This window comes from Dicentrarchus labrax, unplaced genomic scaffold (assembly GCF_905237075.1).
Source record: "Dicentrarchus labrax unplaced genomic scaffold, dlabrax2021, whole genome shotgun sequence".
Lineage (NCBI taxonomy): Eukaryota > Metazoa > Chordata > Actinopteri > Moronidae > Dicentrarchus > Dicentrarchus labrax.
The window spans coordinates 3,296,085-3,314,023 of record NW_026136701.1 but is presented as its reverse complement, the minus strand read 5'-3'; the positions used below and the strand labels follow the sequence as shown (position 1 = coordinate 3,314,023).

At 39.6% G+C, this 17,939-nt stretch overlaps 1 protein-coding gene across 1 annotated transcript; it reads left to right on the top strand.

The window, feature by feature from the left end:
- The first annotated feature begins 1,851 nt into the window (after window positions 1–1,851).
- On the top strand, window positions 1,852–17,874 carry LOC127360967 (protein Niban 1). The gene is made up of 14 exons (XM_051395561.1): window positions 1,852–2,072; window positions 4,853–4,983; window positions 5,185–5,322; window positions 5,424–5,541; window positions 7,591–7,752; window positions 11,028–11,143; window positions 11,257–11,361; window positions 12,616–12,778; window positions 12,943–13,124; window positions 13,254–13,400; window positions 13,534–13,644; window positions 14,333–14,440; window positions 14,531–14,642; window positions 15,514–17,874. Exons 1-14 carry the CDS (start codon window positions 2,018–2,020, stop codon window positions 16,863–16,865), a joined length of 3,000 nt encoding a protein of 999 aa, XP_051251521.1. The 5' UTR covers window positions 1,852–2,017; the 3' UTR covers window positions 16,866–17,874.
- The last annotated feature ends 65 nt before the right edge of the window (window positions 17,875–17,939 follow it).

Below are 17,939 nucleotides of genomic sequence, written 5' to 3'. Positions count from 1 at the left end.
CCAGTAAGGCCCCTACATTAACCCTACAAACCTTAAAGTCAAAAAGCAGTGTATCTTCTTGTCCCTACAGTGTGCTGTTTGAATGATGTGCAGAGTTTGACTCTAGAAGGATGTTTTCACATTTATCTGCTGAAAGTGGAAAGCTCCCTGCTCACTGAAAAGCTGATTTGAAGGGGCGGGGCCTACCAGCAGGATTTGTGACATCATAAATAGTTAGGAAGTCAGTCCTGGTCCAGTATGCAACTTGTACAGTGTGATGTAGAAACCTGAAGCCACCAGTGCACATCCACTGAGAATGGACTTTACAGTGAAGTAGGAGACATCTTGTGTCCAGCAGGGAAACTTTAGAAATCAACAACATTTGCATATTCAGAGATTCTGGAAGTTCTAATGAGGTAGAAGGAGGAGATTACTTTTTAAAGATTTTAATTATACTTTTTGCAAAAAAGCCCACAAGTAATTGTTCCAAGCAGACTATTTGTATATATGTCTTAGTACATGTCTGGTGTGGATCTTTAAATACCACGCTCTGTGCATATGTGTGCATCGCGGGTCAGGTTTGGAGATGCTCTGACCCAGTCGTCTAGCCATCACAATGTGGCCCTTGTCAAAGTCGCTCAAATCCTCACGCTGCCCATTTTTCCTGCTTCTAACATCAACTTTGAGGACAAAATGTTCACTTGCTGCCTAATATATCCCACCCACTGACAGGAGCCATGATAACCAGATATCATCAGTCTGTGCTCACAGTGTTTATGGCTGATCAGTGTAAATGTCAGCTCTGCTCCAATAACTGCCCCATTAAAGACAAAAATAACATGAACATCTCTGGTGGAAAATAAAGGTGTAGTCTTGGTCTGGAAGAGACAGAGGTATATTTTAATGTCAAGGTTTTGGTTTTCATCACTAGCTAGTGCACCACCATCACCAGGAGCAGGTGGAGGTGAAAACAACAGTTAAAGGGTTGTGTCAGCTGATTGCCCAGATGCATCAATTAGACAGATGATGTCACAGGCCTAAACTGCTGTTAGGATGGAACATCAGCATGTGATCACCCAAAGCTCTGAACGAAGTCCGGTCAGTTTTATTTATTTAGCCCAGAATCACAGATCACAGTTTGCTTCAATGGGCTGTAACAATGTTCTGTACATTGGTCCCAGTAACATCTAAATACATATCATGTTTTTGTTGGAATCTGCATGAAGATCACTGAGTGTCTACAGATTTACAGAAGCCACATAATGACAAAAAACAGCAGAAAAAACTGAATTGTCAGCCGTATTTTCACATGGTTCAGTTAATGGTGTCATGGTTCTCTACAGAACAGAAACTCCCTCAATCAAATTGTTAAATGGTCTAGTAGGTTGACTGGTGTGTCACAGCTTAACCCAGCATCCCCGTACACCAGACAGTTAAAGTGGTAAGCAGCCTAATTTTAAATGATGACTCTCATCCTTCGCACAGTCAGCTCCTTCCTTCTTGACGGAGGTTTACAGTCCAAAGATGTAAAACAAAGTGGTATAATAATAGCTTTGTTCCAGCAGCTATCATTCAGATCAACAAGTTATAGTAACATGGTACAGAGTTTTTCTTGTTTCTTGTTTTACCTGCATTTTATGATAATAATAATAATAATATAAAGTAACCTGAATCACTTTTTTTAAACTATGGAAAAACATAACTAAGACTAAGTTATTGTTCCATATAGCCAAAATATCGTCCTGTTTCAGTGTTTACCAGCAGATGGCCTTACAGTGGAGGTAGTGACAGTTGTGTATCTGGTGAGACTGCTGCTGTGACAGATTTCACCTCATGTTCTAACAGATCCCGCCCAGCTCACCACACTGACTCACAGAGAACAGAGGAAATAAGCTGAGTAGAAACCTCTTCACACATCAGAGCCGCTCATTTAGTTGACATTTATTACGTACAGGTTTCCTGTGTACACTGTGTACACACATTGAAGTAACTGAATTACGCTTTTCTGACACCTGAGTAGAAGGGGAATACAGACATCATGGGAGCGTCTTCCTCTGGCTTGTTGGATGAGGCCAAAATCAGCAACATCAAAGGTAAAAATAAGAAATCACTACTTCTTTACCGTTTTTTCCAGTATTCTTTGGTGCAGTCTGCAGCTTTGGACACTTCTAAATGGTTTAAAATGGTTCATATGGACTTTGATGGCCCAGCTATCTTACACAGAATTAAAGTAAAGTGGATGAACAGAGAGTTAGAAAGAAAGAGAAATATTGTAAAGGAGAGATAACAGACGCTGTAAGGGTGTGAGTGATAGTGGCACTTGTGGTTATAGCAGCAGCATCAGTCGTTGTAACATTAGTTCTACTTGTAATTACTGTGCATCTGCTTTAGAGCTAAGTGTCAAGTTACAACTAATTTCTGTCCTCAAATGCCATATTATTAATGATCTGCCATGTTGACTTTTACAAAGTCTAGTGTAATATAATTATCTAATGTGTCAGAGAGGAGTTTATTCAAATCTATGGTCATTTCACAGGCTGTAGTTGGTGGTGGCGTTGCGTTGGGCTGCATTGCACTGGAAGGTGTTTGTACGTGCATGAGGAGGGCATAACGTAACTATTTATTTTGACCTTTATTAGATCACTTTCAGCAAAGAAATAGACAGGAAACATGGGGAGGGGTGTGACATGCAACCAAGGTCCCCGGAATTAAAGCGGGGACGTTGTGGTTATATGGCACCAGCCTTAACCGCCAGGCCACCAGAACACTTAGCATTACTGTTGTTTGAAAAGTGTAATAAAAAATTTGCTGATGATTTTTTTTTTTTTGCTTTTTTAAATAATTTTACAAATGAAAATGTTAACTTAAAATTAACTTTGACATGAAAACAAAAATAACAAATGAAACAAAAATGATGGGCTTACATGAGCTGATTCCATTGTGTGCATTCCTATACATGTTATCAGCTCTGTCACATCCTGTCACTAATCTCCACCGCCAACTAGAATGTAATTACAGCCATTTGCAGCTATTACATTATTATGGGTTGTGTGATCTGTCCTGTCTGTGTTTGTGTGTGTGTGTGTGTGTGTGTGTGTGTGTGTGTGTGTGTGTGTGTGTGTGTGTGTGTGTGTGTGTCTCAGTGTGTAAGATGAAAGTCAGGCCAAAGAGTGACCCAAACAATGTGTGATAATGGTCATACAGTATAAACAAATGATAAACAACAGATTACTAATGATATACATCCTCCAACTCAGAGAGTATATTAATCTGTCTCTTCTTACAAATCCGCAGACCTTTGACAAACCTTGCACAGACCACTTTAAAGGTGTTAATAAGTATGAATTTTGTAATGTAGGTTGATCTTCAAAGATGTATTTAAATGCATATGCATCAGTGTGGCTACAGATTATGAGATTTGGAAACAAATTTGGAAACTTTTGACAAAAAGGCAGACACATTAAATTGCGCGGCACCCACAAACTCGTGGTTGTGTATGTAGATATATATTTATTTTACACATAGCTTGTCATAATTGAATAATTCATTCTTGAGTATTTTGTTCTGTGGAGTTCGGGGAGTTCATTCTGTAAGTGTGCGTGCGTGTGTGTGTGTGTGTGTGTGTGTGTGTGTGTGTGTGTGTGTGAGAGAGAGAGAGAGAGAGAGAGAGCGGTAATTGCTATCTTCCTCTCAGCCTTGTCTCCTGTCTCCCACCAACTGTCCCCCATACTCATTCCTGAACTCAGAGCAGAGCAGCAGCAGTGGGATGGTCGCCTGTTTCAATCCATTATATCTGAATGGCAAACTTAAAGTCTCCATATACAGTATATGTTGTATCAGTGGATGGGTTTATTGGATTCAACATTTCTCCTCCACAAGGATGATTAAACCATCCACTAAGTAGCATTAAAGTGGAGTGTTTGAGCCCCAATTTTTGTCTTGCAGACCAAGAGCAGCTTTGCCATTTTGCTAAATTCAATTCCCTACTTCAGGCTGCTTCTTCCAGGTGGTAATTAAACCCTCAAATGTCACCAGGGAAACGCATGAAAATATAAAATAAGGATCCATCATATAGGCAAGATAATGCCCTCCAAGGTGTCCATAATGAGGAATAAATTGACAACATGGAGACCAGAATAGAGGAGTGGTAATGGACACCTCGTCAGGCGTTATCCATACATACATACATAAAGCTGTTGTTATAGCTAACATGTTCACAAACGGTTACCTATTTACACAGCTAACATGGAGAAACATAATCATTCATTTGGAGTCGTGCTTGTGTCCACGCCAGGAATTCAGTATTCACTCTCTTTTTAGCTCTGGGTTGGTTTCCATCAACTCATTCAGAAAAATACCTAGCTCTTTAGCTGCTAAATGCCCCACAATGTTCACCAGCTAGTTGCTAAATTTGTCTGTCATTTGGTACTCAGCAGGTCGTGAAGTGGGTTTATCTGAACTTTTTTGCTGAAAACGAGAAACAAAGTCGAAAATAGCGATGAGAGTTAACCAAAACAGTAAAGTAATAGGCCATAAAATCAAAACAATGAGCTGAAAGAAGCAAAAATGCTCTGTAGAACTGAGGGGAACTGCAAAGTATGTTGATAATTCTATGTAGGCTCATCAGTAGGTGTCCAGTTTCACATTACCCATTGTTAACATAAATAATTTAATTTGTGCAGCTTTAATAAACAAATTTTATCTGTTAAAACAAAATCTACCACCGTGTTATGTATTGAATCAATGGCTTTGTGCAATAAATAAATCAGTTTGGAAATAATTTATATTTTTTAAATAGAAATAAATAGAGTATGGCATTTTTTTTATGTGCATGTGTTTGTGTGTGTGTGTGTGTGTGTGTGTGTGTATCCAGGACTTGTTGAGAGTACGTACAAGAGCTTCGGTGTGTTTTACCGTCAGCAGTATTTGGAAGCCTACTTCAGACATTTACACCAAGAGGTGGAGCCTAAGAAAGAGGGGAGGGGCCTACTGCTCACACATGGGGTAGGAACTTCACATGTCAATCTGTCCATCAATCAACACTGGTTTACTCACTAAACATGAACTAAACATTCATGCTGCTGCAGCCGGAAAATCTGGAACATTTTTAAAACATTAAAGTTGAATCAGTGTGTGTGTGTGTGTGTGTGTGTGTGTGTGTGTGTGTGTGTGTGTGTGTGTGTGTGTGTGTGTGTGTGTGTGCAGCCTCAGTATGCTCTGGATGAAGTGCTGTACCAAGGGTCTGTAAAGTTCTTCTGCTGGGACGAGCAGGGGAAGAAATGCAAAGAGAGATATACGGTCCTAAAACGAGACTACAAAGTGGAGATACATGAAAATGTGGAGGTAACACTTGCACATACACTCTCTCACAAACAAAACATTACATTCAGAATCTGAACGACATGTATAGTGCCGGACATTGCTGTCTGTGTTTCCGCCTGTAGACTTTCAGTCGTGGATGTGCAGCTAAGCTGGTCCTTCAGACAGAAGGGGGCAGGGTGTTCACCACAGAGCAGGAGTCCAGAGCTCACCTGGAGAAAACCTGCGCCGGAATCCTCAATGGTAGTATTCATTATTTCCTACAGTATTTAACAATAGCTTTATTTACTGTGTTAACACCCAGCCATTTCATGTGATCATCAGTGACTGAGAGTTTCACTGTTTGTGATTTTCTGAATTTAACTTCTTTCTCTCACACTGACAATTGGCAAAACCAGAGAGGGAAGGAGAGAATTGTCTTATTAAATGACATTAGAAAAATATTACCATAAGCAGCACTTTGCATGAGACCAATCACACACTTGTTTCATTGTTATGTATGCAGCATTTCAAATATTGCAAAGTTACGCCATTTGTCCCCCCTTCATGGGATGTGAATTAAAGTTCAGGAGGTGGTGCACAATGTCTCCAGAGAGTTTAATCAGGATTACTCAAAGGCATCTTGAGTTAAGAGCAAATGTGTGATAGGCCATCCACTTGCAACAATCAATATGAAACAGATTTTGGTTTCACCCAAATTGGTAAATATTCTGTATAATGGGTTTTGAGGTACACTTTTCAGCATTTGTGGTGCCCCCTATGGGTTGGGCTCCCAATGTTTGGGTATACCTCTTCCCAAAAAGTTTTATGATGAATGGACAAATGGTTAATTAGTAATGTACAATTACCTGCTAAGCCCCACCCTTTTGAAAAGTTATTTTGATTTATGGATGCCATGTTTTTGGTTTATTTTCAGTTATTGGGTCTGGTTTCATGTTTGTAGTTCTTTCCAGCTCACAGCAATTTGAGCCACGGCAGAACACGACAAACAATAATAATGAACCAGTACAAGCTCAATAGGGTTCTACCCTTTTGGGGTTTGGATCTTAAAGACATAGGTCTTTAGGGTTTTAGGCCCATGCAGAACTGTACCCGAAACCCGAGATTCTGTTGGTATAGGTCAGGTTCAGGTCAAGTCGAAGAACTGTGTTTCTTGGTTGTGCAGAGGACATGTGGGTAAAACTTTGCAGTTTCATCGTCTCAAAATTCCTTTACTTTGTTTTCTTGAGATCAAAAAATTACTTTTTAATTTCAGAAAGTGTTATGCTGATGAGTGTGGCAAAGCTTGTCTGAAGGTGTGAACATAACATCAGTTTCATAACCATCTAAAGCCCTAAAGGGTGGATGTGACTGATACAAGAGAGATGTCATTGTCATTGTGGGTTTATTTTAGTAGTTTTAGTTTTCTGGGTTGTTTGGGAGGCTCTATCAAGAGTCAGCAGTTGCTATTACTGGTTAACCTGAACCTCAGCTGCTTTTATTTTGTTGAAAATAAAGTAATTGACGGTTCAGAGAGAATGCAGTCATACGGAAGCGTATTGCATTCACTTGAAAATTTATTTTTAATTATTTGTGTTTTTCTGAGTAATTTAATTTTTTTGTCTGTTTTTCTGAGTAATTTATTTTTTGGTTTGTTTTTCGGAGTAATTTATTTTTTTATGTTGGGTTTTTCGGACACATTTTTTCTAATTTTCTGAAATTTTTTTTTTTTCTTTTTTTCGGACAATTTTTTTTCTGAGTTTAGAGAGCATTTGAAACAATAGACACATTAATTCCTTTATTGAGAGCTCGATTTAACGGAAGCAAACATGACCGGCTTGTTTAGTTCAATCAAGTTTTACTTTGATCTGGGTTTAAGACACTGGGAGATAGTCCTGTCTTTAAGTCATATAGATGGTATTATCATTAGTTTGTCGACTCTACGCAGCCACCTGAGGACTTTGCGGTTGTTCAGAAGGAAAGCCCATTCAGATCTGTTAGACATAGCAATATATACATAGCAAAATTGACCCGGTACGGTAGATAGTTGAAGATGGGGCATTTTGTGCGGGCAGAGGTCACCATAGGTCCATAGGAGTCACTTCCAGGTTGGAGGTTCCTCAAATTACTCCGAAAAACAGGGGGGGAAATATTAACACGAAAGAAAGAAAAACATACTCAGAAAAACAGAGAAAAATGACTCCGTAAAACAGGAAAATAATTACTCAGAAAAACAGTGAATGCAATACGCTTCCATACAGTCATGCCCATTCTGTAACACTGCTGTCTTTGTGTGTCTTTGTGTGTGCTTAGGAGCGAAGGAGGACTCTTCTTCGTTGGTACCGTCTCCAGATGTGTTCACTGTGTATCTGCACCTGCCTTACACAGGCTACACCTGTTTCCTGTTCCAAAAGGAAGAGGAACGAGATCACTTCCTCTCTGTCCTCAAGACCTGTATTAGACACTGCAGCCTTGGTAAAACACAAGCACTCAAACACTGTTTCTTGTTTGTGGTTTCTGCTCGCTTTTGGTCAGGCTGTGAAATGATTAACTTTAAAAAAAAGTTAAATTCAATGTGCTATTTTCTTGTTATTACCACTTGTGGCCACAGTAGCCACTTCTCAGTAAAAGTTACATGGACTTGCTTTAAGTAGGAAGCTGGAGTCAGGATGTGTTCAGCATAGCTTAGCATTAAGACTGGAAGCAGAGGAAAACAGCAAACTAGGTTCTGTCCAGAAAGTTTGCTACTTAAGGTCCAGTGTGTAACATTCAGGAGGATTTATTGGCAGTAATTGAATATAATATTCATAGCTATGTTTTCATTAGTGTATAAATACCTGAACATTATTTTTTAGTGTACTTTCATTACCTTAGAATGAGCTGCTTTTATCTACAAAAGGATCAGGTCCTCTTCTATGGGGTCCGCCATGCTGAACCGCCATTTTTCTACAGTAGCCCAGAACGGTCAAGCCGAATACTGGCATTGTACATTTAGAAAGAAAACAAACAAACAGTCTATTTCCCAAAATGTCCCCCTTCAATTCATTCAATTCAATTGTATTTGTAAAGCACCAATTCATAACAAAAGTTGTCTCAGGACACTTTTCAAATATTATATTTAAATACTTATAACATTATTTACAGAGACCCAACAGTTCCCATGAGAAAGCACTTGGCGACATGGCAAGGAAATTTCCTTGGAAATTCTGATCTTTTCATTTCTGTAGGTGAAGTCAAGGTATTTGAAATGAATTGATGTAAAATACTCCATGACTTGAATTGTATGCTTTTAAAAAATAGCCCCATACATATTGAGCCATAATAATTGAAATAGGCATCATCAACTTATGTTTCTTTGATGTCAGATGGAGGTGTAAAATATTGGCACCTGCTGTAGCAGACTGCTCTCGTCGGTTGCCTCTTTTTAAATTTGTCACTCAACTGATGGCAATTGCCCTAGCAACAGATACAAATATTAATGCTGTTGGCTTCCTGTGTGGTTAGGATACAAACCAGAAACAACCCCTTTACTTACGGTTGCGAAAACAAAGCATGCCATATCTGTGCAGCCACCAAGATATCCTCAGCAGTAACAGGAAACAACACACAGCTGGCCAGCAGAGACTCTCGACTCTTAATCCCAAAGTACTACGTTACTTTTTAAAAAAACAGAACAATCTAAGTTTACTTGTATTACTTTATTGTAATTTTAATTCAGTGTAGGCTGGCCTTGTTGTTTTCTAATAAAAAAGTAAAAAACACAAAAAATTCCACTTCTCTTTTTCTCATCCCAGTTAGAGTTTCTGCAATTTCCTAATGCTGCGCCCAGCAATATATTTATGAGACTAATTGGTCAGATATAAAAGAAGTCGCTCAAAGGGATGAACCCACAGAGAATTATTTCCAGGCAACAAGCTGGTGAACATAGTGTAGTATTTTGCTGTTATATAATCCCTCTCTCCGGCTGGGAATAGTTGTAGGTGAATATCTGACTAAGACTTGCATGCTAATGTTTCTCTATGTCTGCTGGATGTGTGAATGGGCAACTGAGCCTCCCTAAGCCACACCCCTTCTGGACCATCGGTCAACTCTCTCCTCTCCTCTACTCAGATAGAACTGATTAGCTAGCGTTTTGCTAACATTTACTATCAGATGTAAAAAGCTAGCTAATGTTTAATGTAGATGCTAACGGAAGCTAATTTAAGATGTGACTATATATACTATAACCATCTACAAAATGTGGTTCTTATCAACATAGATAAGCCTAGCACATAGCATATCTAATTACAGCAAAGAAGAAAGTTCAGACCGAGGCTCAACTGAAACGCAGCTATTCTTATCTGTAGGGGATTATACACTAAAGAAATATTATATTCCATTTCGGCCAATAGATCCTCCTTCATGTTACAAACTGGACCTTTAAGTGCCAAAGATATATATATATATATTGGGAGAGCAGTCATTTTGCTGTACTAAATAACCACCTAGATTTAAAGAAGTGGTGTGTCTGTGTTGAGATCTTTGTTAATAGTCAATTTAAAGACTTTTTTTTTTTCTGCCTTAAATGGTTATCCTGTGTCCTAACACTTTAACCACCAGAGCACATCACATCATATGTCAGTGACAGTGGAGAGGAAATGATTCATGCTGCCTGCCAGTCAGTTTTTAGCTACACCAACATTATTCACACTGATGGTGTTGACAGTAAAGGGAAGTATATTCAGCATTCGTGGAGCTTTCTGTTCCTTAAATGTCCTCCATCAATTAAGTAAGAAATGAATGCCTGCAAGTCTTATGGGGAACTGTGCCACAAAAAGAAACAATAATCTAAGAATGAATGTTAAAACCACTGCACACAGTAACACTAGGAATAATAACTGGAAAGACTGGACGGTAGGAATCATAGCAGTGACAGCATTAATGCACGATGTGAAAACAGTAATGCAAAGATAAAAAAGATTAAAAACCTGAAACATGTCTTATAACTTTTCTTTCCTCTACAGAGATTTCCAACACCAACAATGTATCTCTCAATACTTTCTGACTCCCCTAACCTGTCCATTGGTCCTACCTAAGCTGTACATCTTAAAAATCACAAGTTTCTTCTTTACATAATTATGTTTGGTTCATTTTAAGCTTTTATTAGATAGCCGACATTAGAGAGACGACAGGAAATGAGGGTACAGAGAGGTTGGGAATGACATTCGACCTTCATGTGACAAAGGTCCCTGATCGGCCCTAGCTCTAACCCTCAGGCCACCAGGTATACTCCTGTTTTGAAGCAGCTAGCATTTTGCAGACATTAGCTAGCTAATTTAAGATGTGACTATATATGTCCCTTTTTCTTTTTAACCATCTTCTAAATGTGGTTGTCTTTTTACACTACTAACATTGACGAGCCTATCCAAGCACAGGAAAGGGTTGCTAAACTGTTATTGGAGCACAGTTTGAGCACAGAGCAAAAAGGGGCGGGACTTAGAAAGGGTCAATACTTGTTAATAGATCCATTCATTGTTCGTTTGGGTCTTTTCATAGTATTTGTTGACCATTATACAATGAATTAAAAAAATAAATAAAAATAGGACCAGAAACTACATACTGCCTGTTTCTCATACAATAGCCCTACAATAAAACAATCTTTTTTTTTTTAAATTAAAGTTTAATTAAATTGTTGAGTTGGGACTATAATCTTATCAAATGTGTACTTAATGAGCATGAAAATTAGGTTTTGATGTCCACACTTCCTGCAGATCCCTGGTGTGATTCATCCTACGAGAGCCAGGCATACGTCCGAGCCCTACGACTCTACAGACAGGACAAAGGATGCTATGAATCCTGGGAAATGCTGCTGGGCACTGAGGAAAAAGTCAGCAAACACACAAACACACACACACACACACACACACACACACACACAATATAGCTCTCAGCCGGTGGTTCTTCGTCCACTCGCTTATTAAATTGTGTTTGCGTGTGTAGGTGCTGGCAGCCCAGGTGATGGATGAAGTGTTGCCATGGTTACAGAGTCAGCTTCAGTCCAGAGTGAAGGGAAAGAAGACTGAAAGGATGCGGCAGTGGTTGGCAGTGAGTTGAACCAACACAACATGCTGAGTGACAGCTGGCCTCAGTTACAGTGTGTTATCAGTATGTTGTCTTTCCTGCTGCTGGCTTATTTATATGCGCTGAATGAAGGCTTCATATAATGTAAATGTATGTTCACTCATTTGAGAGGATCAGTTCACTCACATGCAAACACGCAGATTGTTTTGGATTTACTGTATTTGACCCGGTTTTAAGATTTCAAAAAGTACAGTTTTTCTTTGGTAGGAAGTACCTCAGTGTTCTGCGCGACAGATTTTAGTTTTCTGTTTTGGCCAAAAATGTCTAGTTTGAAAGTAAAGTTTGCTGACCCATGCCCTACAAGGAGCTTTCATTTAATGTTGGTTCTGGTGGCCCCTGTGGATAAAAGTGGTCGTGTTTCTATTGTCACTGTCTCTTTATATCAAGGGGACTAAAGGAGAATAACTATATAGAAATATCCAATCATCTCTCTAATGGTCTTGTTTGTTTATGGAGGAATCAGTATTAAACTGAGACTGTTTTATAACCAGTTAAAAACTCCTTGAAGTATGTTTAAATGAATCACTAGTGAAAGCAAAGAATCAAAGAAATCAAAAATAAAGTTTGTGAAGTAGTGAATTCGGAGATAAGTAATTCAAAATGTATTCTCAAAATTCTGACTTTAAAGCTGGCCTTCATCAATATTTCTTATAATAACAATGGATCAAATGAGTAATGTGAAAGGGCTCTGTCAGTGATGAACCCACAGGCAATTAGCATCTAACTCTGCTGTCCCCTCTTTTACGGCCCACAATTTGACTGTTTTGGTTCAGTCTCAGTGCTCTTATTAACCTCATTTCCAGCAGCAGCAGCCCGGTGTACACCACCCGTTCAGCACCAAACAGCAGACATATTCGAGCATTTAGCATATTTTTCTATTTTCTTTTGGAGACCAAAACAGCTCATTCAAACTGTTTGCTAACTCTCTCGCCCAAACAACTGTACAGTCTGTGTGTTGTGTTTACAGCTTGTTATGGTGCCCCCAAGTGGCCAAAAGAATCCATGTATTTAGACTTATTTTTCCTCTAAATTCTGATTGTAATCTTGTAATCTGATTTCTCAGAACCTCACTTGAGAGAATTTAGATATTAATCTGATTAGAATTTTTTTTTCTCTGCAGCTTTGAACACTGTAAACACTGCTATCTTTAACCTTGTGTAAATTTACGGAAATCCTTGTTTTATGGTACATTACTATCCTGTGTTTCTGTATGTATAGACAGTGCAGGCAACCCACACTTTGGTGCTGGAGCAACTCACTGCCAGCCTGGAGGCTCTGAGGGAGGAGTGCCGTCAAACAGCAACAGCCAGTCAAGCCCTGATCCGATCCAACCTGGACCAGATAATGTCCTCTCACTGCTTCCTGGAGGAGAAAGTTAAAGGTTAACCCCGAAAAGTTTGAACATACCTAAAAAACAAATTAATTTGTAGTGCAAACACAGTGCTGTTAAATTAATATCCGGGGCTACAATCTGATAAGAGTCCTTCATTAACTTCCCCCTCAAAAGTCCCTCTCAAACATTGTATGAATGTGTGTGTGTTCCAGTGTGTATATGTGAAGAAGCAGAGAAAGTGTACGATGAGGCTGTAGCACCTTACATGACCTCCATCCTTGAAGCGCTAACAGAAAACATAAGTGCAGGGATTCAGGGGATGCAACGCACGCTGCAAACACAGATGGACTCGGCCTTCACACACACAAATGGAGGGACAGAGGAGATGAACAAGGTGAGAGAGACAGGTGTTGTTTTTTTTTACAAACTTTAGCTTACATTTCCACTTTCTCAAGGGCTGCATCTTAGTTTAGTCATTGTATTATTAATATCATTATTATTTGGTTTTGTGTGTGTTGTCCAGGCCTTGTCCACTCTGCGCTCCATCAGTCTGGATAAGTGCTACAGGCAGGTGGAGAACATGACAGAGAAACTTGAAGGCCTTAAACAGCGGTTTGGACTAAGCAGCACTCAGAGACTGGTTCACTCAGCACATCTGGAGATGGAGGAGGTACGGAGCAGTGTTGGAGGTTCAGCTGGGTTTGGCAAATTGCAAAATTCAATGCAGCCGAGGCCTACCCAGGACCCAACGTAAATCAGAATAAGGTCAAATCCTACAGTGTTTGTCATTTTGTATCTTCCAGCTGTTGGACAGCGCTGTGTACACCTTGGAGCTGTTCCTTCAATCATCAGCCAGACTGCAGCCCTCTCAGATTCCCGTCAAGATGGACAGAGCTAAAGAGAGAGTCCTGAAGGTAAAGAAATGACAACAAGGAATATATAATACATTTTAAGACAAGAAATGCCTTTTCAGTATACAAAAAAATCCACCTTGCATGATTTCAACACATTGTTCATTAAAGTGATTTTCTGACCAAAGTGGATTGAAAATGTTTTTCTGAATGTGTGAACAACCTAATTATTTAATACAATTTAGGATCAATGATCTGCATGAAATGAACTGTTTTAGAAATTAAAATACAAGATATGAAATGTGAAGAAAAAGATTCAGGCACACACCATCGAAATCCTGTACTGCATAGGAAGCTGCTGTATATTATTTTTTTAAGATACACATATACAGTGTATATGTGCAATGCAGTGCAATGTAACATATTCTGTCACTCTAGAGTAATATTTTTGCTAAATAAAGCAGTAATATTCAAGTAGTATTATATCAGATTTCAGGTAGCAAAATAGCTCAATAGTAACAATAGTCAGAGAAAATAAGTGTTTCAGTGACTCCATCTGTGACCAACAATGGAACAAGGTTGTGCATACTTTTGCAAAGCAGACTATTACTCATTTATATTACTTGTTTTCTAAACTACTCATGTGCTAAACAAATACTTTAAAACTTAAAATGTTCAAAATCGATGATATTAGGACTAAGTGAAACGTGTGTGTGTGTGTGTGTGTGTGTGTGTGTGTGTGTGTGAGCAGCAGCTGGACTATGACAGCAGAGTTGTCCAGAGGAGGCTCTATCAGGAAGCTTTATTGGAGATCACTCTGCCCGCTCTCACCAAGAGGATGGACAGCAAGTGGAAAACTGTAGGCCAAACACACATTCCAGTGTACAAATTTATACTCCGACTGCAGTACAAATGGTTTTACTAAGCATTGCATGTGTTTTCTATCCAGGAGCTGCAGCAGTTCGAGCAGTACATCTTCTCAGACTACAGCAATTTTATCTTGGTTCACAATGTCTACGATGATGTGCTGAGAAACATCCTCAGTAAGGAGATAGAGACAGGTAACACACACAAACAGACACACATTAAGTGAATGTATAGCCTAAAAAAAACTTTGTTATAGTTCTTTTTATCTTATTTTGTGCAGCAGGGCTGTAACCAGGTTTTTAGAAATACTGAGGTCCACCAACCAATTGGGTACCAGCCACCAAAATAAAGTAAAATAACTGTTATATGTATTAATATGATCTCTATAAACTCTCAATGATGTAAATGCTGTTTTAATATCTTGCACAAATTCCAGCAATATAATTTTAGCAAAGAAATGCAAAACTCTTTATTCTAATTTATATATATATTCATATATAGCCCTCTTTGAAAATCCTCAGAATATAGTAATATATGTTTTCTGAAAAACTAAATATAGGAATACCGACCTGTAAATAAACAGCTAAATGTGTATTTTGCCAGTTTTCTTTCCACCTGTGTGAAAGAAGACAGGTTATTCAAGGGTTTAAGGGGGCAAGCTGAGCCTTCAGCTATGGTGACAGGATTAGGATTTTGGAGTGACTGGAAAGATATGCGCTCTCCCTTGTGGCAATTCAAAATAAATTAGGAACTTAATATAGGACTGTATGTTATTCACAATTATCCCGATAATAAAAGTTGTGTAAAAACAAAATATAATAAACTTAAATGAATAAAATTGTATATTGTCCCATCCCTACCTGCCCCACTGTTTAAAAACCCCTGCAACAGATCAATCCAGCAGTGAGGTAATAGTTATTTAGTCATTTGGTAAAATAAAATAAAAATGAAAGTCATAAAAAATAAAAAAATTACTCATTTACTCAGAAAAATAACATCTGCTAAATAATACATGGAAAATGGAACTTGAAACTTAATTTCTAACTCTGCCCCTTCTCTCCTCAGCCGTCCAAGACGCTGCCAGTAAGAAGAGCAATAATCTGTTATTGGACACTTCTGATCTGGCCATTAGTCAGTACAGTCTGCTGGGACATACGCCTCCTTGCTCTGCACCAGACAGCCCAGCCATTCACGCACGAGACTCCTCCTCAGCAGCACCCAGTGAAGAACCTGCTCCTGCGGTGGAGGAGGGAGGTCAGATGGTCACAGCTGACGTTTGCCTTCAGGGTGACACTGATGTCAAATCTGACCCCAGTACCACTCAAAGCTCCGAGCAGAGCATGACGCTTCTGTCTCCTGTGATCATCGTGACCCAACAGTTTGAGGAATCATCCACAGAGGAGGCTTCTTGCTTCGAGGAAACCCAAGAGGAGGTCCAGCTTGGAACTGACACGCCATCAACTACAGCAGGGTCTTCCAACTCAGCCACGCCAGACTCTGAGACAGCTATTACACATGAAGCTGGTACATCTGATGCACCTGCTAACCCAGAATCCACTAATCCCGCGCCAGACTCTCCCGACCTTTCAGTGTCCACTCTATCCTCGCTGCAGTCCACAGATGTTCCAGCTGAGTGCGCTCAAAGTGATCGATCTGCAACGCCTGAAAATTCTGCCACACCTGACCTCTCAACCTCGGATCAAATAACAGAAGACACAGCGTCTGTCCAGCTTCCCTGCCCCTCCTCGCCACACCCACCTAGTACAGACGGTCCAATGAAAATCAGCCTTGTGTCACTGAGCGAGGCCGTCGGTTGCAACTCCGCAGCACCTTCTGTAAAGCAGACGATGGCACAGCAGACCACTGACAGAGCTGTCTACCTGACGGGAGAAATAAAGGACAACTGGGAGGTGGAGAGGGTAAAAGAGGAGAAACAGAAAGAGGCAGAACAGGAGAAAGAGGTACATGAGAGAATCGAAGAGGAGAAAAAAGAGACGGAGATTGAAGTAGGAAAAGAGGAGATGGAGGTGGGGAGAGGTGAGGGTCAGACAGGAGGTGAACCTGTGGATGAAGGGTGCCAATCCTCTGAATCTCCAGTAGAAGGCGCCACAGAGCAGAGAGAGAGTGAAGAGAAGGCGGATGAAGAGAAGAAAGGAAGTGAGATTGAGACTGAGAAAAGAAAAGAAGATGAGGAGGAGGCAGAGAAAGGAGGAGATCATGCAAAAAAAGAAGAAAAGAAAGAAAAAGAGGAGGAAGAGGAGGAGGTTCTCCAAAGCCCTCAGCCAATGGAATCGCAGCCAGAGAGAGTGTCTGAGCCGCCATTGGACAGTGTGTCTATGATCAGAGAACTTGTGACCGAGATCACTGAAGTGGAGACAGTAATCAGCCCCTATCCCAACGGCAGCCATACACCCTGACAGACAGGTTACCATGACGACTGACTGTGGATCTTCCAGCCAGATGTACTTTATTAATAACTACTTAACAGTTTCTTTACCAGTTTTACTATTACTGCATCAGGGTTTTGTACTACTACAGTTTGAAGACAGATATTTACATTCTGAATTTGACATTTTAAAAGTTACTACTTCTTTTTACTTCAACTGTTAACATTTGCAGTTATTTGAATGAAATGATCCAATAAAGATTGAAACCAGTTGGTGCTAGGCAGCTGCCGGTGATTGAAACAATGCTGATGAGAGCACTGAGGGTGAATCATAACAAGAACGTGGCGGTAAAACCAAAACAATTAGCTGAAAGAGGCCAAAAAGCTCCGTAGAGCTGAGTGGACTGCAGAACTTCTCCCATGATTTTCACGCTATTCCACCAGTCAACATCAGGGCGCATCAATAACGTTGTTATAAATTACCATTGTTCTTTTTTCTAGCATTTGGCTGGTGGTAATTTTGTTCCCTGGTCAGCAGTTAGTGGAATAATATAGCAATGTGCCAACAAAGGCAGGGAAGAAGGCAAGCTAGAAAACACTGGTGAAGGTTTCAACTTCAATACAAATATTTTATAGACAATGTGGATTTTAAATGCTTTCATGTAATTTTTTTTTTTACTGAAATCCTGATATATGTCAAATAATAATTTTAAAGGTCCAGTGTGTAACATTAAGGAGGATCTATTGACATAGATTGAATATAATATTCATAGCTATGTTTTCATTACTGTTATTATGTACAGAGTGAGCAGGTTGCCTTCAATGGAGTCTGCCATGTTTCTACAGTAGCCCAGAACGGAGATAGGGGTGTTCATGTTTTTCGGGTGGAAGGGAAAGGTAAAGCTAGGGAGGTGCAATTTGCAATTACATCACTAGATGCCACTAAATCCTACACACTGGACCTTGAATACTGTAATTCATTTGAGGGGTCTGTATGACTTTTTACCTTGTGTGCTTCCATAAAAACGTATTGAAACTTGTGACTGAATTTTCTTGTTTTTTAGTTCACATTTTTTTAAAGATTTCTAAATAAATTCAATGCCCA

What these genes read in the sequence shown, in the direction of transcription:
- LOC127360967 (XM_051395561.1), top strand. Translation starts at nt 2,018, where the DNA reads ATGGGAGCGTCTTCCTCTGGCTTGTTGGATGAGGCCAAAATCAGCAAC. An exon ending in TATTAGACACTGCAGCCTTG is followed by an intron (nt 7,753 to 11,027) that starts GTAAAACACAAG and finishes CACTTCCTGCAG; the next exon opens with ATCCCTGGTGTGATTCATCC. An exon ending in TGCTGGGCACTGAGGAAAAA is followed by an intron (nt 11,144 to 11,256) that starts GTCAGCAAACAC and finishes TTGCGTGTGTAG; the next exon opens with GTGCTGGCAGCCCAGGTGAT.